This window comes from Salvia splendens, chromosome 7, assembly GCF_004379255.2.
Source record: "Salvia splendens isolate huo1 chromosome 7, SspV2, whole genome shotgun sequence".
Classification (NCBI taxonomy): Eukaryota; Viridiplantae; Streptophyta; class Magnoliopsida; order Lamiales; family Lamiaceae; genus Salvia; species Salvia splendens.
In genome coordinates, this window is record NC_056038.1 from 33,482,347 (window position 1) to 33,507,532 (window position 25,186).

The 25,186-nt window shown below is 38.6% G+C and overlaps 4 protein-coding genes and 1 pseudogene across 4 annotated transcripts; 3 read left to right on the forward strand and 2 right to left on the reverse strand.

Moving 5' to 3' along the window:
- Window positions 1-327: 327 nt before the first annotated feature.
- On the reverse strand, window positions 328-1,008 carry LOC121810769. The gene has a single exon (XM_042211502.1). It carries the CDS (start codon window positions 1,006-1,008, stop codon window positions 328-330), a length of 681 nt encoding a protein of 226 aa, XP_042067436.1.
- A 2,511-nt stretch (window positions 1,009-3,519) lies between these two features.
- On the forward strand, window positions 3,520-6,014 carry LOC121810943 (U-box domain-containing protein 17-like). The gene has a single exon (XM_042211689.1). It carries the CDS (start codon window positions 3,737-3,739, stop codon window positions 5,876-5,878), a length of 2,142 nt encoding a protein of 713 aa, XP_042067623.1. The 5' UTR covers window positions 3,520-3,736; the 3' UTR covers window positions 5,879-6,014.
- Window positions 6,015-6,547: 533 nt separating this feature from the next.
- Window positions 6,548-8,007, forward strand: LOC121810916 (transcription repressor OFP3-like). The gene has a single exon (XM_042211656.1). The coding sequence runs from the start codon at window positions 6,616-6,618 to the stop codon at window positions 7,870-7,872; it is 1,257 nt and encodes a 418-aa protein (XP_042067590.1). The 5' UTR covers window positions 6,548-6,615; the 3' UTR covers window positions 7,873-8,007.
- Window positions 8,008-8,092: 85 nt separating this feature from the next.
- On the reverse strand, window positions 8,093-10,566 carry LOC121810917 (heat stress transcription factor A-4c-like). Its single transcript, XM_042211657.1, has 3 exons — window positions 10,286-10,566; window positions 9,565-10,195; window positions 8,093-9,445 (listed from the first exon to the last, which is right to left on the reverse strand). Exons 2-3 carry the CDS (start codon window positions 9,781-9,783, stop codon window positions 8,456-8,458), a joined length of 1,209 nt encoding a protein of 402 aa, XP_042067591.1. The 5' UTR covers window positions 9,784-10,195; window positions 10,286-10,566; the 3' UTR covers window positions 8,093-8,455.
- Window positions 10,567-24,282: 13,716 nt separating this feature from the next.
- On the forward strand, window positions 24,283-24,972 carry LOC121810770 (annotated as a pseudogene).
- The last annotated feature ends 214 nt before the right edge of the window (window positions 24,973-25,186 follow it).

Here is a 25,186-nt window from a genome sequence, read left to right on the forward strand (position 1 = left end):
TACTGTAGATTCCAGAAACTTCGCCCGAGCGGGCGATTTTGCGTTTATAAAACGCCCGGGCGGGCGATTTTGAGCAATCCAATGACGATTTTGAAGTCGGATTGTGATTTTTGAGTCCAGAAACTTAGTGACGCATAACGATTATGCGTCACCGGGCGATTTTCGTAGCACACTGAGTCCACAAACTTGTGATTTTTTAACATTTTTGAAAAATTGTCGACTAACATCTCACATATGTTGACACATACACATAGTACCTATTACATCAGCCTCAAACACAGATACATAAACATAGTAGTTTATACATAAACATAACATACCACGACTTTACTGAACGGCACCGGCCGAGCAATTTCTTCGGTCATGCCCCTCTATCCCGCAATTTCTGCAGCGGCGGGGAGCCCTCGGTTCATCTTCCTCCTGGACATCCATTTGATTAAGTATCCTCCTTCTTCTAACGCGGCCACGCGTTCTAGGAATCAACTGCTGAGGGGTGATGCACAATTTCCATGAAGGTGCAACCCAATACTCTTCGTGTCTTGGTGCATCAAATGAAACTTGAGTATAGTACTGTGATCTCCATGTACCTAGGTAGTACTTCTCATCTATGAGGTCCATCATAACATGACCTCTGTCTCTAGCAACCGCACAAGCATGCGAACAAGGGATTCTCCACATCTGCCACTTACCACAACTGCAACTCGATTCCAAATACCTGACTATTTGAACATTGTTGCCCTTTGACACTCCTTTTACGATTCTTCCTCGAGTTCGGACATGGTACTTCCCAACATCTCGGTCAATGACAGTGACGTAATGTTTTCGCCCCTTTGAGTCATTCTTAGCAAGTTTGTCCCTCGCCCATGGGGTTAATTCACCTTCGGTGTGTTCGATTGTTGTCTTCTTCTCCACCCACCATTTCACCGTCCTCCAAAATGTCAAATCAACCAACGCTCTAATCGGCAACTCTCTCACACCCCTCAAGACGTTATTGTAGCACTCCGACATGTTTGTTGTGGCCACCCCCCACCTAAGTCCACCATCGTAGCACAGTGACCAACATTCTTTTGTAATCCTATTTAACATTCGAACCGCACCACTGTTGACATCATATAGTGCTCGACGTCTTCTGGCAAATTTACGTTCCTGAGAACTTACCCCCAACTTCCATATAATGGCCTTCACATTGGGACCCTTGTGCTTCTTCAACACATTTGCCCTAACATGAAGCAAACAAAATTTGTGGTGTATCTGCGGGGCCCTTGTCATGATTTCAGACTCCATTGCATTCAAGAGTCCTTTATGCCTATCTGATATAATGCACACCTCCCGCTCGTATTTCACCACATGAGTTCTGACATGATCCATAAACCACGACCAACTGTCATTGGTTTCTTCATCCACCACCGCATATGCAATAGGCAAGCATGTCTTGTTAGCATCAAAACCACAAGCAACAAGCAACTTACCTTTAAATCTTCCTCGGAGGTGAGTCCCGTCAACTGTTAAAACCGGTGCGGCCTTCTGGAACGCATGTATTGCAGGCCCAAATGCCCAGAAAACATAGTTGAACACCATTGTACGCCTCTGACTCAACAGATCGTTATGCTTCCACTCAACAATTGTGCCCATATTCTGTGACTGGAGTTCAAACATGTAGCTTGGCAACTGCCTAAACGATTCCTCCCATCCACCGTATACAAACTCTATAGCCTTTCTCTTTGCATACCACGCCTTCTTATAACTGATTAACACACCAAATCTGTCTTGAACATCAGCTATTATGGAGAAGACCTTGAAATCGGCACATTGTCGCACATGATGTCGAATCAACAGAGCTATCATTGGGGATGAAAAGTTAGCATGATCTCTATTAGCACGATGGCCTATACAAGTATGTCGATTCTTCCACTTCCTAACTTCCCACATATCGTCATGCGACCTTTGTGTAACCGAAACCTCCCACTTACATTCCCTCGCCTTTTCAGCGTCGGTGGTGCTGATGATGCCTGCCCCTGTTACTGTCGTTCCTGCTGGAAATTTGCATACAGCATGCCACCTTCTTAGTTTGCTCTCGACAACCTTAAACTGTTTTTCATTCCACAAACTCCACATAGTAATAGCAGTCTTCACGTGTAGCTTGGAATCGAATTTTGTTCCCAACACAATCCGATGCGGCTCATTCTCATTCCAATACAAAAGGCTGTGTTCATTACCACCCACATCATCCGATACTCCAGAAGGACGACTTGGTAATTCACGAAAGAATCTAAACCCACTAGGATTGTATTCCGGAAGTGGTTGTTCACCTTGCATAATAGGTTTACATGGTACTATCTCATCATCAGAACTAGCACCGACATCATCAGCACCATCACCATCACTGAGATCGGGGTCTGCCTCTGTCTCAGATAGTGGCCTTGGCTCAGCAAGATCATCTGCAGCATCGACCTCATCATTCAATCCAACCCCAACATCAGCAACATCTACAACATCTACAACATCTCGCTGCTCATTCATACTACGATCAAAGCTCATTTGGTCCACCCTCGCAGATGAACCAATACCACAGTCAAAACTCATTTGTTCAAACCTCGCAGATGCTCCAATACCATAATCAACAACTGGTGGGATTTCTTCACTCCTCACAGGTGAATACTCAACAAATAATTCAATACACCCACTTGAATTTTGAGCATTGTTGAACATAAACATTACACTATCATCATTGCGAATCACAGAACATGTATAACTCATACCGGAACCATAGACTATACATTGTCTCCATAATAATTCAATTGTGTGTTGGTTCATATCTATTCCCATTGCATCACAAATCATTGCTACCAACTCATAATAGGAAACACCTGAATTTAATATAATGGAGCTCCTCGCACGAGGTGGGTCATAACCAATACCCATATGTGGTAGTTGAACTACTCTACCACCTCAATACAAACTCACAAATACTTGCATGATTTCTGCATAAAAAACATATAAACCAACGACAATTAAGGACATTTTTCCTACAAGCCCTAATTTGTATAAATTGGGTCAAACTAACAAATGAAAGCGCAATAAACATGAATAATGTCGAATGTAGCTAAATTGATTAACAAATTACCGGATCTTATGGAGAAATCGCCGGAAATCGCCTGAAAACGCCGGAAATCGCCGAGAGAGGAAATGAAAGTGTGTGAATGTTCGTTCTGTGATCTGTGTCTGCCTGGAGGGGGTTAAAACCCGACTTAACGACGCATAATGTTTGTGCGTCGTTCAATAGCGACGCACAACCCTTATGCGTTGTTAAGCGACGCATAATCTTTGTGCGTCATTATTAAACGACGCATAAGGATTGTGCGTCATTAATAAACGACGCACAAACATTATGCGTCACCCCCTCTAGTAGAATGAATCTATTCTCCTTCATTATTTTGGAATTCCATTAACTTCTTAGCACAAAAGAAGAAAGAGCTCAGTAATTATGCTGAATAAAACCACCTTTCCATGTTGAAATTTCAGTCAATTCGCCATTAATCAAAATCTTACAAAGAAGCCAAAAATCCCTCCTTTCCAAATCTTCTCCCTTTTTTCCTATTTCCTCTGCACGCGGTTTCAAAATCCACTGTGTTTTTCCCCTTTACTGTTTTGTACGAATCAGAAACTCAACGACATAGTACTAATAATTACCAGTTTCTGTACATTGAAACAAAAAATTGTTGTTGAATTTTCATTCATGGCATCTGCGGCGATATTCTCGTCGTTGAGGCGGCGGAGTTCACCGTCACTGGAGGCGTTCCTGGCTCCGGTGGATCTACCAGACGACGCCGTTTTGGAGGCTCTGCGCGCCGTTTCGACGTCCTTATCAGGTAAGGATAAGAAGGCCCCCTTTTTTCAGGGCAAGAATTCGAGATCTTTAATCCGGAAAATCGACGTTATCTCTGTTCTCCTCGATGCCCTGAGCGATTTGGGGCTCTCGAGAATTTCTCCCACTGTGTTTCTATGCTTGAAGGAGTTGTACCTCCTGCTTTACCGGTCGAAAATCTTGTTCGATTATGTAACCGGCTCGAGCAAGCTGTGGCTGCTTCTGCAAAACCACACTATTTCCGGTCATTTCCATGATATAAACCAGGAAATCTCAACCCTTTTCGATGTCTTCCCTTTGTCTGAGATTAATTTGTGTGAAGATGTTAGAGAACAGATTGATTTGTTGGGGAAACAGTCGAGAAAATCGAGATTATCAATCGATAAGCATGATGAGTGTAAAAGATTGAAGCTTTACCATTTCGTGAATGAATTTGAGAGAGGCGAAATCCCTGATATGAATGAGCTGTACATATTCTTTGTAGAAAAGTTAGGGATTTGCAACGTGGAGAGGTGTAGAAGTGAGATTGAGTTCTTGGAGGAGCAGATTGTGAACCATGATGATGATCTTGAGCCTAGTTCATCTGTTTTGAATGGATTTGTGGCTTTGATACGTTACTGTAGGTTCTCGCTGTTTCGATTTGAGGATGGGGATGATGATTTAGGGAAGTGGAAGCGTAGATACAAAACCAAAGGATTGATCTCTCGTGAGATTGCAGACACATTTGTCACAATCCCTAAGGACTTCTGCTGCCCCATCACGTTGGAGTTGATGCATTCTCCGGTTTTAGTGTCGACAGGGCAGACGTATGATCGTGCCTCGATTGTGAGATGGTTGGAGGAAGGGCATAGCACTTGCCCGAAGACGGGGCAGATGCTTGTTCATACGAAACTGGTGCCAAATCTTGCTCTGAGGAATCTGATTGTTCAGTGGTGTATGGCTAATGGGATTCCGTATGATCCACCGGAGAATAATGCAGACTCTGCGGCTTCTGCTCCTCCGAGCAAGGCTGCAGTCGAGGCAACTAAAGCGACTGCAGCTTTGTTAGTCGAGGAGCTGGCAAACGGGACCCCACGAGCTAAGAATGTGGCTGCTTGGGAGATTAGGCTGTTAGCGAAGACGGGGAGGGAGAACCGGGCTTATATAGCTGAGGCCGGCGCCATACCCCTTCTGAAACGGCTGCTTCCGTCTGCAGACGCCTTTGCACAAGAGAATTCCGTGACTGCATTGTTGAACTTGTCGATTTATGACAAGAACAAGAGCAGGATTATGGATGTGGAAGGATGCTTAGGCGCCATAGTCGGGGTTTTGAGGCACGGGCATACCACTGAGGCGAGGGAAAACTCAGCAGCGACGCTGTTCAGTCTCTCTGCCGTTCATGAATACAAGAAGGAAATCGCGCAGGAAGATGGAGCCGTGGAGGCTTTAGCCAGGATGTTGGTGGAGGGAACTTCCAGAGGGAAGAAAGACGCGGTCACGGCTTTATTCAACCTATCCACGCACCCTGACAACAGCGCGAGGATGATTGATTCAGGCGCTGTGAGGGCGCTAGTCGGGGCGCTGGAGTGCGAAGGCATTGCGGAGGAGGCAGCTGGTGCGATGGCCCTCATTGTGCGGCAGCCAATTGGGGCAGAGGCGGTCGAGAAGGAGGAGGGCGCGGTGGTGGGGCTGACGGGGATGATGCGTTGTGGGACTCCGAGGGGTAAAGAGAATGCTGTGGCGGCGCTGCTTGAGCTGTGCAGGAGCGGGGGTGCAGCCGCCACGCAGAGGGTGCTCAAGGCTCCTTCGATGGCGAGTCTGCTGCAGAGTGTGCTGTTTACGGGGACGAAACGAGCGAGGCGGAAGGCGGCTTCGCTGGCGAGAGTGTTTCAGAGATGTGAGAATAGCTCGTTGCATTTTGGGGGATTAGGTTTGGGGTATGCATTTGCGAGAGGAAATGCGGTTGCTGGCAGAGATACAAGCTTTGCTGCTGATGTTTCAATGCCTGTCTCCATTTCAGTGCCTGTGTTGTAATTACAAAATCTGCTGTTTATTTACCCCATTCTTTAATATCCCCCCTCTTTTTTTCCTAAATCTGTAATAGTTACAAAATTTATTTAAATAGTATATATGGAAAGGGGGTTATACACACAAGTTATTTGTGTCTGCATTGACAATGGTCGTAAGTTATAGTATGTATGATTAGTATGAATATCACAATCTTAAATATACATTTGAGTTACTACACATGTATATATTTGGTAAGTAGGTGTACTAACATAACCTGCTTCGAAGAAAAATTGTTTTGATTAGAGCAGGAAATATTATCTTCAAATACATGAGAAAGCGATTGTATACTAAATAGGCTATATTGTGCATCTTCCTATGGTTAATTAATTTGAAGTTTGAACTAAAAAGCAATTGCACAAATAAAAGAAGAATAAATCCAAAGTGATAAAGTTTATTTCTTTTCCTTTATTTGGTTTCTTCCTTTTCTTTACCACTCTTTCCTTCTCTCCCTTCATTCTTTATGGCCCAAAAACATGAAAATCTTGATTTGAGTTATAATTTGACAAAAGTAAACAAGAAGAAAAGCAGTATAAAGAGAGAAAAGTGGTGAGGAAATCTGAGGCGGGCCATTCTTTTGAAATCATTGGCATATTATTTCCATTTCCCTATTTACTCAACACCTATAACCGCCACTTTCAACTGTCCAAACACAGTCAACAACAATCTAACAACACTTAAACTATCACTGATTACATCCCAAAATGAAATGGGGGAGAAAGGTATCTTCACCACCTTCATTTGGTAGCTCGGTCATCACTCGAGTACTCCCAGCTTCTTGGTTTTCTAAGTTCAAACAGACAGCCGGCAGTCTTGACACTGGCCCAGGGAAGAAGCAACAGAGAGGGAAGCTAGATTTTTCGACTGTCAACTCGTCATTGCCTGCTGGCTGCAGACAAGCCAGATTCTACAGGCTGGATGACGATGCGTACTGGACACTCTCATTCCGCAAAGACAGAGGAGTAGGAGGTCGCGAAGGCAGGAGGAGGAGCAGCAGAATCAACCCTCTCTGGTATGATTCTGATGACGAGTTTCTTGTTGCAGTCTCCGGTTTCAGGGATGCCCAATTGCCCAGAAAAGAATTGGAAACCATTCCTGAAACAGACACCATCAAGATGAAGCAAGAGCGATGCACTGACACTGTTCCTCGAGAGAAGAGACGTGATCGATTCAAGAAAGAGAACATAGATGTTCGACGCTCAAGAAAACTAAGAGGCAGAGTTAAGAGGAAGAACAGGAAAGCAGAACTCGGAGTGAGGCTTGATCAAGGAGATGAAGGAGAAAATGAGTCGTCTAATCTAGAGGAAGAACAAGTATCTCCAACCCAACAGAAAGCAGATCAAGTAAAAGAGGGATCTCATGATTCAGCAGTTTCTAATTCAAGAAACCATCAAAATATCTCTTTCCAAACTTTTGGCTGGAGTTCTGATGGGGAAGATGACGAGGAAGACCGTGTGAGTCCAGACCTGGATGGCAAGGGAAGTGCTGCGATTTCTGAGAGACTGTCAACTTCGAAGTGCCAAAATCTGGAAAACATGAAGATTGAGGAATTTAAGATGAAAACTGAGGAGTTTCGGAAGGAGGCTGCATATATAAGCAGGAGATTTCGTAGCAGAAAGGTGAAGCAGAACCGGAAAACTGCCCGTGGCTCGAGAACAGAATGCAGAATTCAAGCGCTCGAAGGCATGAAGTCGAAGAAGAAGGAGAGGGAGAGGGAGAGTGAAGAGGAAGCAGCAGAAGGCTCCACCATCTACAATAGTTTTGCGGTGGTGAAGAGTTCCTTCAACCCACATCAGGACTTCAGAGATTCAATGGTGGAGATGATCCAGGAAAAGGGAATCAGGCATCGCGAAGAGCTCCAAGAACTCTTGGCTTGTTATCTGACACTGAATTCTGATCGACACCATGATCTCATCATCAATGTCTTCCAGCAGGTATGGTTTGAGCTTCAATTGCTTTGAAGAATGAAAAACTCAGTAGCAATACAATGTATGGCGAACAGATTTCCTTACTAGCAGTTGATACTATTTACGATGAGGAATTTCACTCCAGTAAAATAATAGTATGTGACACAAAGCTATTTGGCAAGTAAAGGAATGATGATATAATTTCAGTTACATAGTTTCAGTTCAATACCATGCAATCTCAAATAAAAAATTGGCATTTGATTAGAAACAAGTGTTGCAAAAAGTGCACCTCATATACATTAACGACCACGCATCTTTACATCTCCACGACAAGTAACATGGCGCACATTCATTACAATGTGTATGCTCAAACCAGGAGTAAAAAAAGAGTTCGACATAAAAACTCAAAAACAGTATATCTGCATGCAACACACAAACTCAAAAAGTTAAGAAGCATTCCTCTACTATACAACAATAACAATGTGTACAAACCGAAAATTGCAGCACAAGTTCAATGATAATATGTGCAGGAGGCGAGGTTATATATCAAATGTCTACCTACTGCGTAATCAAACGTCATCTCTAAATCAACATCCATAAGCATAAGATATCGTCAAAAAGAGGAACCTACTGTAGGTCAAGTTTTTTCCGCTGGAGTAAGATGGCCCAACTGTTCTGCAAGGTTATTTACACTCCTCATGTTCCACCAGGGCACCCCATGATCACCTGGTTTGTTTTCATTCTTCTTGCCATCAGCATTCTTCTCTGACTGAAATTCAGATGAATTGTTTGAGCCAGGATTTTCTGTAAGAAACTGTTCCCAAAATACATCATTCACCCCTGTTCGTACATTGGCTGCTGTCACTATTGCCTTTTCTTCAGTTGGAGGTTGCACCTCTGGAGCACTAACAGCTCTAGGTGTAGAATTCATGTCAATTTCCGGTGTTTTTCCTCCAACATCAAGATTGAGTTGGGTGTAAGATATGCTGGGGCTGAGCGCACAGCTCGTTGATTCAACCAACTCCATGGATGAATCAGATTTTCCCAAGTCTTCACCAACTTCAAGAATTATTTTCTCCCAGGACGACATATATGAATCCATCTGTTCCAACAGTTCCTTGTTTAAAGTCGACAGTGCATCAGCATCTAAACTGTCCAGTGACAAATTTTGTGAAGATGACCGCTGACTATCTTCATTGCTGGTTTCTTCACATAAGTAACTGTTTCCAGGAAACCTTCTCTTTCTATCATGGCCTTCCATTTGCGGCATGAGATCAGGTTGGTGCAATGTCTCAGCCAAAGAGGATAACATACTTGCATGATGTTGTTCCACATTTTGTGCGCGTTCAGCTAGAGCCCTCATTTGCAACGTAAGATCTTGTTTCTTCTCCTCTTTGTGTCTACGTAATTCCACGTTGAGTGATTCTTTTTCACTCTTGAGCCTCTCAATATCCTCCTTATATCGTTTCCTTTCTAACTCACTCAGAGGAGGTAAGGGAGCCAGGTTCAGTGTTGAGTGACTGTGAACAGGCTTCCGTCTATGGATATTCTTCAAAAGGTGGAGTTGACCTCTAACAAAACCTTCATTCGCAAATTCCCATTGTTCAGGATCGACTTTTCTGAATCCCTAATAACACATAAAAAGGCATCAACAAACACAGATAAGCTATGAAAAGAATCTTGGATCAAGCAAATGTAAAAGCAAACATCCTAAATGCATTCAGCTGTTGAGAACAAACTACTCACATATGTATTTAGCTGCCTAATAAAGCTGGAGAAATTGTTGTGCTTGAAGTATCTGGGCAGAAGCACCCTGGAAAACTCTGGAGGGTTCCACACAATGAAACTTGTGTTACTCTGACTCCAAGATACAATCGAGTCTGTAGATGGATCATCCACCATCTCATACGTCTTAGCAAGGAAAGGCGCCACCAAGTTAGAGCTACATGGAGCCTCATCCATCATGGTAACTTTATCTCCCAATAACAGAGCCCAAAAGTATCAAAGAGATCAACTAGAGAACCAACTCAACAGCCTCCTTTAGTCTTCAACTTTCCCACAACATCAACTGGGCTATCTTTTCTAATCATATTAATAATAGTACAATCTGCAGCTCCTTAAGCATCCGAATCAAGGCTAAAACATTAGGAAAAGAAAGTAAAGCTAAAACAAATTCCAGAAAGGAAGATCCCACCCCCTCTCTATATGGACCCCTTCAAATTGAATCCTCAATAGCTCCCAAATTCCTCAACGTTCAATATCTCCCAAATTCCTCAACGTTCAATATCTCCCAAATTCCTCAACGTTCAATATCTCCAGTAACTCGAGTCGATAACAAGTCAAACGCAACAATCAAATCAAAATCCGCAACTACACCCTGCAATTCTAACGATTAGAACATGAGTACTCAAACCAGAATAAATGGCCAAAAATTAATAAAATAAAAATATACTACTCCATTACTCACACATCAAAGTCACTCGAGCAATTAAGTGTTGCCCAAATCTTCAAGTAAAAGCATCAACTTTGACACTGACGCGTTCACGGACTCCACCCAGAATAAAAGATACAAATGATTTATGCAAAAACAGTATGTATGTGTTTCCGCGAATCAGCTGATAAAGAATCAATATGGTTATGGTTAAGCGAGGTTTGTTATATTGGGAACTGTGGAAATCTTTTCAAAATCGAGGTGGGGTTTTCTAGGTTTTACACATTGCATTGAATTTGGGGCCACTTCTGCAGAAATCATCTTTACTTGATAAACAAGCATCCTTATCACATGTGGGCTTTAGGTAGCTGATAATTACTTACACACCCCTCAAATGTTGTAGAGTAATGAAACTACCCCGGTGTCTTACAAATTTATTCAGACGAGACGTATAAGTTATTTTATTCATACGATTTTAGGACTTTTGGTACCATGATCATCAGTTTTGGTTCAACATACGAAAAAAACAAAGAAATTTGAATAAAATTGTAAAACAATGAAAAATTGTTAAAATAAAAAAATCGGACAAAGTTAATTTCGAGCTAGAAGTGTTTCAGTTCAAAATCGGAACTGAAATTGTTTGTGGAACTGTGAATCCTAAAAAATTTATTGGACATGTAAAATTAATATTATTAAATCAAATCCAATTCTATAGTGCAAACTCAATTAACTGAGTGTTGAGATAAATTATTAATATTACTCCTTGTTAAGGAAACTCTCCATACGACATGCTACCTTGAAATCCATACTCAATAAGCACACAACCAAATTCATTAACGACACAATATTATTCGAATAAACACAAAACTCAATATGATGACACCCACATGACAACAATATAAAATGATTGATAGAACATGATTTCCACAATTAAAATCTTATAGCAATCACAAATAAATATAATCTACTCAAGTGATCAATTATAAAAATATCGATAATGTGCGACCTTGACTAAGAACTGACACGTATTCAAACAATGATAAAGGTGAGGATTGCAAGTCTACGACTATAAACTCTGCGGAGGTAGTTGTAGAAGATTGAAAGAAACGAATACAACCTTAATTCTAAATGTAATACTCCACCCGTTTTTTAAAAATATCAATTATTTTCATTTTGGATCGTTCCTTATAAATAGAAATTTTAGAATCTTTCTATTTTAGGATATGGACCCCACAATCCACTAACTCTATTTTAACTAATTTTTCTCCTTTTCTCTCTTACTTTACTCATATTTCTTTTCATCTCTCTTACTTTACCAATTCTTCTCACTTATTTTACCAATTGTGCATTAAAACCCGTGTCGTTTCAAATGTTTCTATTTTTTGAACACGGAGAGAGTAAAGTGTAACAAAAATTTTAAAAATAATAATAATGAAAACAATAATATGAGTGCTTATATGGGATTATCGAAATTAGTCCAAAACCAATTTTAACCTAACTCAAAATGATCGTATTTTCAATCGATAAATCCAATTAAGGCCACAACCCGAGTCCTTCAGGGCCCGACCCTAACCGGGGCTCATCCAGGCACAACCCATAGCCACATGGCTCTGATACAACTTGTTAGGATCATCGACTGCAACATTAGTTTGATATTATCCGCTTTGGGTCAAGCCCGCACGGATTTGTTTTTGGGTGACTCCCAAAAGGCCTCAAACTAATTGGGGTTGGACATGATGTTAGTAATTCTTGTATTCATCTAATGAGCGCAGCGGAAATTGCAGACAAGAATAACAGATCTAGATTCATAATCATATTGCAAGTTGAGCACGTAATACACAACGGAACTAAATCTTACTTGTTGTTGTGTTTTCTTCTACGATTGTGTCCTGCAAGTTGAATCCACTACTATCGAGGTCCACGTGCAATCCAATCCGATGCAGGAACTATCCCGGTACAATTGCTCCGTAGAAGAAAGCTAGGAATTCTCTCTACAAAGCTTTACGTATTTTCTCTCTAATGTTACGCTATTTCTCATCCCCCCACAATGGAGAATAAATAACCATATATATAGACAAAGAGTCATTAGGGTTTCATGATTGTTGGGCTTATGGACTAATTATAATTGTAGCCCAACTATAATTATTTAATCCATATTAATCTAATCTAGCCCACATCCTTTCAATCTCCCACTTGGACTGGCATTAGATATAATACGCAGTTCCAACTTTGTACCCTTGAGCGGATCAAAATACACTTATAGTGTGACCCTTTAGGCCCCCATTATCGACGACGATCTAATCGAAGTCTGCACAAAACTCCTAGACTGCGTTGGCAGCGTAGCTCGATATATGACGGACGTTTACGTGAATTCGGTAAACAAGCCTTTACACAAAGTTTATAGTAACATCCTTTCATTCACGAACCACCCGATTGAGCCTAAGATTTGTCATGTGTCATCCAAATAGCTCAATCACTTTATCTCATCTTTATTAAATGACCCATTCGATCATATTCAATTACTTTAATTGAATATATCTTTGCATTGGCCAATGACTTAATGGTCAAGTAATATACAGAATTTGAGTGTTCTCTCGAAATTCTAATCGAGGAATGAATCTCATTCTTGGCTCAACTACCATTTCCATTTATCTTATGATGTACCCAACACAAGTCCGTGTCTTAATCCTCCGAGGGGAGGCAAAGCGTTGTACAAGGTCAAAGCACATCACTCAACAAACAAAATGTGTAATGACCTCAGATCCAAGGACTATTACATACTTCATGTACTAATAAACTGTAGACACTCAACAAAACAGTTTAATAGTAGGGTATACCAATACTCTCCAAAGTATACCATGTGTCCATCACGAGTATCTAATATCTCATAGTTGTGAGAACAACTACATTCTCGAAGAATGTGATGCAAACCCCATGCTAACCTATAACATATCACCAATATCCCATTCTTGATGATCATTGGTTAGGGCTATTTTAGAATTATACTATATCATTAATGTCTCACACCATTAACAACAGTCATAATTCAAGGGAACAAATATTTAGAATAAAATCAAACATTTAAAACAATTATTCCAATAAGTGCACAAAACCCATAGGAAATAAAATTTTCATATAATGTGATCAAGTAATATTGTCTCAACACAAAATGTTTCTAAGACATATAAAACTGTAACTCCCACTGATTCAAAGCCATCTACCAACATGCATAACACCTAAGCTCTCAAAGTGCTTGTTGTGTTTTGCTATACATAACGGTTTGGTGAAAGGATCAGCCAAGTTATCATCAGTGGGTACTCTTTCTAATTTTATGTCGCCTCTTTCAATTATTTCTCTGATCAGATGATATCTTCTGGGAACATGCTTGTTCCTGTTCGTAGCTCTGGGTTCTTTTGCTTGCGCAACAGCACCAGTGTTGTCACAATACAAAGGTATTGCACTATTGGCACTCGGAATGACACCCAGTTCTTTAACGAACTCTAACAAAGCAACAGCTTCTTTGGCAGCTTCAGATGCAGCAATATACTCGGCTTCGGTGGTGGAATCGGCAGTTGTACCTTGTTTGGAACTATTCCAACTCACTGCTCCACCATTGAGGACAAAAACATATCCAGACTGAGACTTATAGTCGTCATGGTCTGTTTGGAAACTAGCATCAGTGTACCCAGTAACTGATAACTCTGGTTGTCCACCATAGACTAAGAAATATTCTTTAGTCCTTCTAAGGTACTTAAGAATAGTCTTAACAGTTTTCCAATGTTCCTCACCGGGATTTTGCTGAAATCTGCCTGTCATGCTAAGCGCATAGGCCACATCTGGCCTAGTAGAAATCATGGCATACATAATAGATCCTATCGCCGAAGCATACGGGATCCTTTTCATGTTGTCCTTTTCTTTGTCATTAGAAGGACAATCCTTCTTTGACAATACAATGCCATGTCCCATAGGAAGAAAACCTTTCTTAGAATTCTCCATTGAGAAGCGCCTTAGCAACTTGTCTATGTAAGTGGATTGTGATAATCCCAACATCCTATTCGGTCTATCTCGATAGATCTTGATTCCAAGGATGTAGGAAGTATCACCCAGATCCTTCATCATAAAGGAACTAGACAACCATTCTTTCACGGATTGCATCATGGAACGATCGCTTCCCATAATCAAGATGTCATCAACATATATGATAAGGTATACGACGTTTCCATTTTCACGTTTACTATAAACACATGGATCCTCTTTGCTTCTGACGAAACCAAACGATTTGATTGTTCTGTCAAAACAAATATTCCAACTCCTCGAAGCTTGCTTAAGTCCATAGATGGACTTCTTTAGCTTGCACACTGCATTCGGCCTTTCTTTCGATACAAAACCTTCTGGCTGTGTCATATAGACATCGCCTTCTAATTCTCCATTGAGAAATGCGGTTTTGACATCCATTTGCCAAATGTCGAAATTGTAGTATGCAGCAATTGCAAGTAATATCCTAATGGACTTGATCTTAGCAACTGGCGAAAAGGTTTCATCATAGTCAATGCCTTCGCGCTGACTATAGCCCTTTGCCACTAACCTAGCCTTGTAGGTTTGTACTTTGTCATCTGCATCTCTCTTCTTTTTGAAGATCCATTTGCAACCTATGGGTAAAACCCCATCTGGCAAGTCAACTAGTTCCCAGACTAAGTTGAAGTACATCGAGTCCATTTCAGATATCAAGGCTTCAAGCCACTTCTCTCGATCGGTGTCCGACACCGCCTCGGTATAGGTCTTAGGCTCATCATCATCTAAATCAACTTCATCATCTTGGTTCTCAACCATTAGATTCAGTCTCTCAGGTGCACGACGAATCCTTCTAGGCCTATTGAGTTGGTTTTCTTCTGGCTCGGGCTGTTCATTCTGATTGTGAGTAGGCCCAGGAATATCACTATGATCTTCTTGAGGTAGAGGTGATGCAACTATTGTATCATCTTGTATTTGATGCATCTCATTGTCTTGAGGAGGTTCTTCGAGAGTCCCTCTAAGGAACTAGACAACCATTCTTTCACGGATTGCATCATGGAACGATCGCTTCCCATAATCAAGATGTCATCAACATATATGATAAGGTATACGACGTTTCCATTTTCACGTTTACTATAAACACATGGATCCTCTTTGCTTCTGACGAAACCAAACGATTTGATTGTTCTGTCAAAACAAATATTCCAACTCCTCGAAGCTTGCTTAAGTCCATAGATGGACTTCTTTAGCTTGCACACTGCATTCGGCCTTTCTTTCGATACAAAACCTTCTGGCTGTGTCATATAGACATCGCCTTCTAATTCTCCATTGAGAAATGCGGTTTTGACATCCATTTGCCAAATGTCGAAATTGTAGTATGCAGCAATTGCAAGTAATATCCTAATGGACTTGATCTTAGCAACTGGCGAAAAGGTTTCATCATAGTCAATGCCTTCGCGCTGACTATAGCCCTTTGCCACTAACCTAGCCTTGTAGGTTTGTACTTTGCCATCTGCATCTCTCTTCTTTTTGAAGATCCATTTGCAACCTATGGGGTAAACCCCATCTGGCAAGTCAACTAGTTCCCAGACTAAGTTGAAGTACATCGAGTCCATTTCAGATATCAAGGCTTCAAGCCACTTCTCTCGATCGGTGTCCGACACCGCCTCGGTATAGGTCTTAGGCTCATCATCATCTAAATCAACTTCATCATCTTGGTTCTCAACCATTAGATTCAGTCTCTCAGGTGCACGACGAATCCTTCTAGGCCTATTGAGTTGGTTTTCTTCTGGCTCGGGCTGTTCATTCTGATTGTGAGTAGGCCCAGGAATATCACTATGATCTTCTTGAGGTAGAGGTGATGCAACTATTGTATCATCTTGTATTTGATGCATCTCATTGTCTTGAGGAGGTTCTTCGAGAGTCCCTCTAAGGTCTCCTCTAATAGTATTTTCCCCTCCCAATAGATCATCAAAAACTCCCACTGAGTTATTGTTCAAACCATTTGACAATACATTATCCTCATTGTTAACTTGTGGTTCTTGAATATCTTCAAGATCTACTGTATTTTGACCTTGTTCCCTGCAGACATAACTGTCTTCAAGAAACGTCACATTCCTTGATGTTATCACCTTGTGATTTTCAGGACAGTGGAAATCGTATCCCCTAGTTTGTTTAGGATATCCCACAAAGTAACACTTCTCATTTTTAGATTCCAACTTATCAGTCATTTGTTTCTTAACAAAAGCTGGACAACCCCAGGTCCGCATATAGTTAAGACAAGGCTTTTTGCCATACCATAACTCATATGGTGTTTTCTCAACTGATTTAGATGGAACTCTATTCAGAATGTAAATAGCAGTCAATAAAGCATGACCCCAGAGAAATAAAGGAAGACTAGCTAAACTCATCATGGATCGAACCATATCTAATAATGTTCGGTTTCTCCTTTCAGATACTCCATTCATTTGTGGTGTACCAGGAGGTGTCCAGTCCGACTGAATTCCATGCGATTTCAAGTAATCAAGAAATTCTCGGCTCAAGTATTCCCCTCCTCGATCTGATCGAAGAGTTTTTATACTTTTCCCAAGTTGTTTCTCAACTTCACACTTAAACTCTATAAATTTCTCAAAGGCCTCAGATTTGTTTTTCATAAGATACACATATCCATACCTTGTCAAATCATCAGTGAAAGTAATGAAGTACGAATAACCACCTTTTGCTTGAGTTGGAAACGGTCCGCACACATCTGTGTGGATCAACTCTAGCACATCATTAGCACGCACCCCTTTCCCAGAAAGTGGCTTATTAGTCATCTTTCCTTTGAGACAGAATTCACAAGCACCATATGATTCAAAATCAAATGAATTTAGATAGTCTAACTTTCTCAATCTCGCTATCCTTTTCTCATTGATATGACCAAGTCTACAATGCCAAAGATAAGTAGCATTATCCGTATTACATAGCTTAAGTCTTTTATTTTGCACATTGAGAATATCCCGTTTGCATTCAAGCATATATAATCCATTCTCTAAAGAGGCATTTCCATAAAACAATCCATTATTAGAAAACGAGCACCTGCTGTTTGCAAAATAGAAGGAAAAACCTGCGATGTCCAACATCGGAATGGAAATAATATTCTTTGAAATAACTGGAACGAAATAACAATTATGTAAATCTAGTCTATGTCCTGAGGGAAGATCTAATCTATAAGTTCCCACGCGTTCGGCAGCAACTTTTGCTCCATTTCCAACACGTAGGTCTACTTCCCCAGGCCTCACTTTCCTGCTGTCAATTAAACCTTGCACATTATTACAAATGTGTGAACCACAAGCGGTATCCAATACCCATGATTGTGAGTTATTCATAGACATATTTATCTCAATGACAAATATAGCTGAGCTCCCACTCATTGCACCTTGTGCCTTGAGTTTTGGGCAGTCTCTCTGCCACTCCGTGAAATTTGACCTAGTCAATTTGTTTGTTTCCATCATACACTCATAAGATAAGTTTGACATATTATCTGAACAGAAAATAAAACGAAAAACAAATTAGAAAAGCATACAAAGATCACAATCGCATCACTAATCAAACAAGGGTTTATTGTATTGATTAGCTCCCACTAATTTTAACATATATTATGTCCCCCAAACATAAAATACGAATTTATATCTAATATAAATTTTAGTGGTCCAAGATCCAAGTCTATATTATTGCAGCCTCTGCGAGGGCTGATGACTACAATAATATCACCAGGTAGGCCTCCAAGCCAATTGTAACAACAATTTTACAATTCTTGGTTTATTAATCTAATTAATATACGTCCATAAATTATTCTGGTTGCGAGGGCTACTCAAAATAATTTAAGCAAGTCAACCCCATCACACGATGCCAACCATGCATCTATGAATGAGCCTAAACCTTGTAGATTTAGAGTAAACGCGAGGGCGTAAAACTCGTGGTCGAAAAGACTAGGAACATCAAACAATTGTGATGGACGACGCGTTTGTTTCAAAACAAGACTTATATTTTGTGGGGAAAAGTGTGATACTAGTTCTGTGAATATAATATCCAATATTAAATTTCAAACAATTATTGGGCGCCGCCTACCCAGACATAGTATAACACGGACTACAATTACTGGGCGCCGCCTACCCAGACATAGTATAACACGGACTACACATACTGGGCGCCGCCTACCCAGACAATAAAACGGTCTCTAACTACTATAGTTAAATAAATAAGCATAAAATCAAATAGCATGCTTATCACATAAGATATCAAATAATGCTCAACAAATAAAATCAAATTTTATTCTCTAATTAAATGTGGACTTAATTATATTAATTCTAAATTAATATAATTATATATATTTAATATTAATTCTAAATTAATATTGTGCTGTGGAGTATATATTATCATTTCCAGATGATAACTATGTCCCAATTTGTTAATCTAAGTAACAAAATTTATCCAATCTATATTAATTCTAAATTAATAAATTTGTAAATCAAGTAATAACTCCAAATCATCATCATATATAATAATATTAACAAATTCTTTCACATTAATCCATTAATCTAATTAATAAATTCATCATCAAATTTATATCAATTCCAAACTAATATAAACAGATATTTAATATTAATTCTAAATTAATATTAATAATACATTTATTATTATTAGTATCCAGTAATCTATTGATGAAATCAAATAATAATATATATTATAATAATTGTACCATAATCCTAGTGAAGCGCATGAATCGTCACAGCAACGACACTTATGCAATATCATTATTCAAAATAATAACAATAAATCATAATCTATTAATCTAATTAATATATTAACTCTCTGATCTATATTAATTCCAAATTAATTGGAACCCAATTTCAAATTTCGAAATTCAATTGCAAATATGGTTGAAAAACATTATCTTTTAGTTGAAACCCAGTTTCAATTTTCTAAAAGCTTCATCTGTCAAAACCAGCGACAATAGCATAAGCACCATAAAATTCAATTGTTTCTTCATTATATGCATCAACTGTACTGCTCAATTGTACAGTTGAAATCCAATTGCGTCAGCCGAAACAAAATTTCGAAACTACCATATATTGCGTCAACACAACTACGCGTCGTATGTTGCACTAAATTTCGAAACATTTTGAAATCCAATTTCAGAATTTTGATTTCCAAAATCATCCACAAATTAATTAGGAAACAAAATTAATTATGAATCGAGCCCCCAGCTCTGATACCACTGTTGGTAATTCTTGTATTCATCTAATGAGCGCAGCGGAAATTACAGACAAGAATAACAGATCTAGATTCATAATCATATTGCAAGTTGAGCACGTAATACACAATGGAACTAAATCTTACTTGTTGTTGTGTTTTCTTCTACGATTGTGTCCTGCAAGTTGAATCCACTACTATCGAGGTCCACGTGCAATCCAATCCGATGCAGGAACTATCCCGGTACAATTGCTCCGTAGAAGAAAGCTAGGAATTCTCTCTACAAAGCTTTACGTATTTTCTCTCTAATGTTACGCTATTTCTCATCCCCCACAATGGAGAATAAATAACCATATATATAGACAAAGAGTCATTAGGGTTTCATGATTGTTGGGCTTATGGGCTAATTATAATTGTAGCCCAACTATAATTATTTAATCCATATTAATCTAATCTAGCCCACATCCTTTCACATGAATTATATACACCTTCCAACTTCCCTCACTCATCCGATGTGGGATAGGTTTGTAACCCAACAAACCTCCCCTCAAACTGCAACATTAGTTTGATATTGTCCGATTTGGCTCAAGCCCGCACGGATTTGTTTTTGGGTCACTCCCAAAAGGCCTCAAACTAATTGGGGTTGAACAGGAATTATATACAACTTCCAACTTCACTCACTCATTCGACGTGGGATAGGTTTGTAACCCAACACAAATCTCATAAAATTTGACACCAATTTATTAATTATGTGTGCGTATATACTATGTTTGTTTTGTCGCTCGAAAATGGTGAGAGATAGTCGAGAGAACACTTCCTTGAAACAACAATATGTTTTGCAATGCAATAACCAAACAGAAGGGCCTATGTGCAAATTTTAAAAATTAAACGACTCTTTCCTAACATGGAATACAGCTACAACCGTAGATCGCGAAAGATCATTTGATTTTTATGGCACCAATTACTTTGATTTTTATGGCACCAATTACGTTTTAGATGTGTGATTAATTAATTACTACTTTATATAACTAATAAACATCCGATTAATCTAATTGGCCTATAGGGTTGTTGATGTTGATGTTCCACGTAGTGCTTTTATCACTGCATGCGTTGCCCCTCAATTTACTATTTCATCTTAATCTAATTTGGGTGTGTGTTTTTTTCCAATTTTGTGACGCTGTTTCATTTAGATAATGTTCATCTATTGGATTGGAGAAGGGGAAAGCGTGTGACATTTTATTGGCGTGGAAATTTCAACGCGGTTTCGGCATTTCTATTTTCAGAAAATAAATTGCACTAAAGTCGTGTTAATGGATGTTCCATCAAGGGAAACTTGTGACAAAGTTGGAACTTGGAATCATATCCAATCATTAAATTTCTTTGAATCTTCTCAACGAAAAATGACTTGTTTGTTATCTTTTTTCCCTAACTTGGCAACATTTTAATTCCCCTGTAAATTTTAAATATCAACCTACACTACGAATTTACTACATAATTAGAGTGGTTGGGTGTGTTTATAAATTATATATCGATTTAAATCATTTGTTTTCTTTCATTTTGGCAGTTTCAGAAAATGGTTGGTTCTCATTCTCAATAAATCGCACTATAATTAAAAATCGAGTGCCGCCCGCCCCCACACACCACATCTCCAGCTATTTTGCTGCTAATTCCATATATTTTTGTTTTGTTTTTTTATTTTATGTGATTACAAATTTACAACTAAACTATTGATAAGACTCATCTCCTTCATCTAATGAGTTGGAGGTTGAGTTATTAGATAAATAAGAAATTATTAGTATTAATGATTTATAAAAAAAATAATCGCAGACCATAAATGATGGTGTGCTGATGATTGCAATATTGATAGGGTGACATGCGCTCATCATTTGCTTTTATGTTAAAGTGTCAACCAATTTACTTTATAAATTCTCAACCAATAGGGTTTACTTCTCGGATCATAAATACTTTATATTTAGGAGTATTAGTTGAACTTAACACATTATTTATCGGAAGTATATAGGATTAGGTGTGAGAAAATATCTGAAATTCGAAAATTCAATTTTTGTTCGAATTTTATGATGTTATTAGGATCCAAACCAAAGTCATGCCCAACAAGAAGAAGTAAATAATTTAATTTTACTAAAGTATGAATTTTTTTCCCCTATATTTGAGATTCGAACACATACCTATATTCGTCCAAAAAAAAGTGCATTCAATAGTAAATGATAAATCTTTACTTGAAGGATTTTTTTTTTGTTTGATTAAAGGTGTTTCGAACTTGGCTTTGGTTGAATCCAGCTAATATCACTCGACCGAATTTGTGGATTAAGGCCGAAAGTTTCACAGCAGGTGACGAGGTTTGAACCCGTTGCCTCAAGATTACCACAGCTCCACACTGCTAACTTACAACCAATTGATAGTTGAAGGAACTCATTAATGCTATACAATCTCCCATTCCAAATTAATTTCCAATTTTGTACACATTCTCAAGAAGAACACTAAAAAATACTGCTATGAACTTTCACAAAATAAAAATTCCAACATACGAATTAATTTCAAAAGTCCTTTTCTAAGAGAAATTCTAAGAGAAAATGACATAATCGTAATAAGAGTGTAAAAACCATGTTTATAACGAAGTTTATATGAGATTATGTCTAGATAATACATAGGATCTTCAATTAGTTTTGATTTAAGAAAACTGTACATAGTGTAGACGATAATTGCAATTGCGATTTATCAATCCTACGTCAGGTCGTCTTCTATTGAGTTTATCACCTTAATCCTAAATTGAGACTGAATATGGACCCTTTGATTCAAAGGCTGAGATTGAATAAAAAAAATATCAATAAATAGTAGACAAAATATCAACAAAAGGATAATATCATCATTATATTATTATATGATAATTTTTATGAGTGTTTTTTTATTTCAACATAGTGTATTACAAATATCATTAATATGACATGAGAATATCAACACAGTATAAGAAAATATCAACACAGTGTTATTGATATTTTACCTACATTATATTGAGATTTTGCATACACTATATTGAGATTTTTTTTGCATTTATTGATAAAATCTGCTTATCAACATATACGAAAATTGAAATATAATTTATCAAATTTCATCACCCTAACATCGTCGGAACATATGCAATTTAGATCTTGTTGGTATCCTTATAAAATTATCTTTAATTTGATATATTTTTTTGTGAAAAAATAATCTAAATCGAGATAGTTACGTAAATTTAAAGTTTTAAGATGATTTTGATGAGAGAGAATTGATATTAATATCCTTTAAGTTTATTTAATAATTTTTTTAATTTAAAATATAATGCATGTGGCATTATTTCAACCACTAGATCTTTTAATCTAAATGGCTAAGATTTGGTCTTAATTTGTGATTGCTAATTTAGCAATTGACCAATCCCCTCCAACCTCATATCCAACATCGATTTTCTATATTTTTCTTCTTATTTATCTAAAATTTCAAACGCACACAAACCTCATTAGGAAAAAAGGCCCATACCATGCATGATGGGCCAACCGGCCAAAAAGGTAAATTTAAAAGGTTACTATATTTAAGCCCAATTAATTTTATATTACGATGCTATTTTTGCTATCAATTACGCAATTACTCCCTCCGTCCGCCATTAGAGTCACAGTTTACCATTTTAGTCCATCCGCCATTAGGAGTCTCAGTTCACTTTTACTGTAAATAATAGGTACACATCACTTTCTACTAATTCATTACACTCGCATTCTATTAATATATAAAAATGGGCCTCACATTCCATAATTTTTTCTCACCCACTTTTCTTTATATTTCTTAAAATACGTGCCAAACTCAAATGAGACTCCTAGTGGCGGACTGAGGGAGTACTATTTTCATTGTGCAATCATACCAGTTTCAACTGACAGCGAAGCAATTTATTTCTTATATCGATATGCTATATTACTATCATACATAAAGTCAATCCCCCCAAAATATATCATCGGACATAATGATGATTTTTTTTTGTCATCAAAGAAAAATAAAACAATGTTTGAGTTATCACTTATTCATGCATAACTGAGAGTCTGAGACCACAATGTTTAAGAACCCCTCCCCAAAGAAAAACGAAAAATCAACGAGTAATCTGGATAACATCCATTTTGGTAGTGTAAAGAGAGGGCTAAAGCTAATAGTAACATTTTGTTTGATGTATTGCCTTCATATATTCTCTGATAAACATAAATATGAATATAAAAGGTCTAAATGAAATGAATGATAAAGTAAATGGTCAGACATACTAATCTTCAAATCTGTCTCAATTAATTAATTCAAAGTCCTAATCCACCACGCACGTGAAATTGGTTTAATAAAAACATGGCCCCACCTCCAGTTGTCCGCGTTTTGGCCTACTGATGACAAATTCGTAATTTAAACATGCAGTGGCATATATATCATGTTTGGGACAAATTATAATGTTACTGCATATGCATATAATAAGGGTTCGTTTGGTTGGTATGTTAGTCCTTGATAGTTCTACTTATACATGCTTTTCATATGTTTGGTTGTCATGTTACCACTATCTCTAAGCCCAAAAAAAGTGAACAGCCCGTCTCGGCCCGATGGACTATCCGTAAAATGGAGATTAGACTATACCACTAAAATGGTGTGATAGTCTATTGTTTCTTCCACATAGTCAATATTGCCCCTTTCTCTTTCTCTTTCTCTTTCTCTTTCTCTCTTCACCCTCTTTCACCCTCACTTTCTCTCTCTTCTGCACAATTCTCTTCCTCCTCCTCCCCCTCCCCCTCCTCCCGCCTTCCACATCCACGTTCTCCCCCTACCTCTCCTCGACGACGCTTCTTCTCAACTACCAAAACATACTAACAACTTTCAAAATAAAAATTCTGCACCCCTTACACCCCTTTTGAATTCCCCGTCGTCCCCGTCTCTCTCTTCTACAATTTCCTCCTCCCCAGCCCCTTCCCCACTCACAATCTCGAAGACGCGCACCTCTTCTTCGTCCCCTTCTCCCCACATCTCACGCTCTCTATGGCTCGTGTCGTCAGAGACCTCGCACCGACTTTCCCTATTGAACCGAAACCTAGGCGCCGATCATTTCCTCGTCTTGCCTGCCTGCCAGAATTGACTACTCATCCGACCGGAATATTCTCGAGCTCAAGAAGAATTCCGTCCAAATTTCTATTTTCCCCATCGTCTCCAGCTAATATTTCATTCCGCACAAGGACATCGATTTCCTCGTCGCTGCCTCCTTCCGGCGAATCACCGCTCGACCTCTTCCACGAAGGCTTCGATTTTAGGCTACTTGCGATGGGACGGGAAGATGAAGATGAATTTGGTCATCGAGTTGAAATTGGATTCTGATTTTGTAATAGAGGAGATGATGAAGGAGATTGAGTACAACTAAACTTGTGTGCCTTAATGAAGAATAATTATCACTGTAATGATAATAGCAGTAGTAATATTTAGTAATCAATCATAAGTTATCAAATTTATTTAATAAACCAATAATATAGTTAATTAATTAAAATTTATATGGAGTATTTAAGATCCATAAAACAAATTAAATACATAAGGGTATTTTTGTCCTTATATTTTTTATTTATAAAAACTATCTTGTCAATCAAACAACATCATAAAAATACTATCTGACACTATCTTACTTTCGACCCGAAA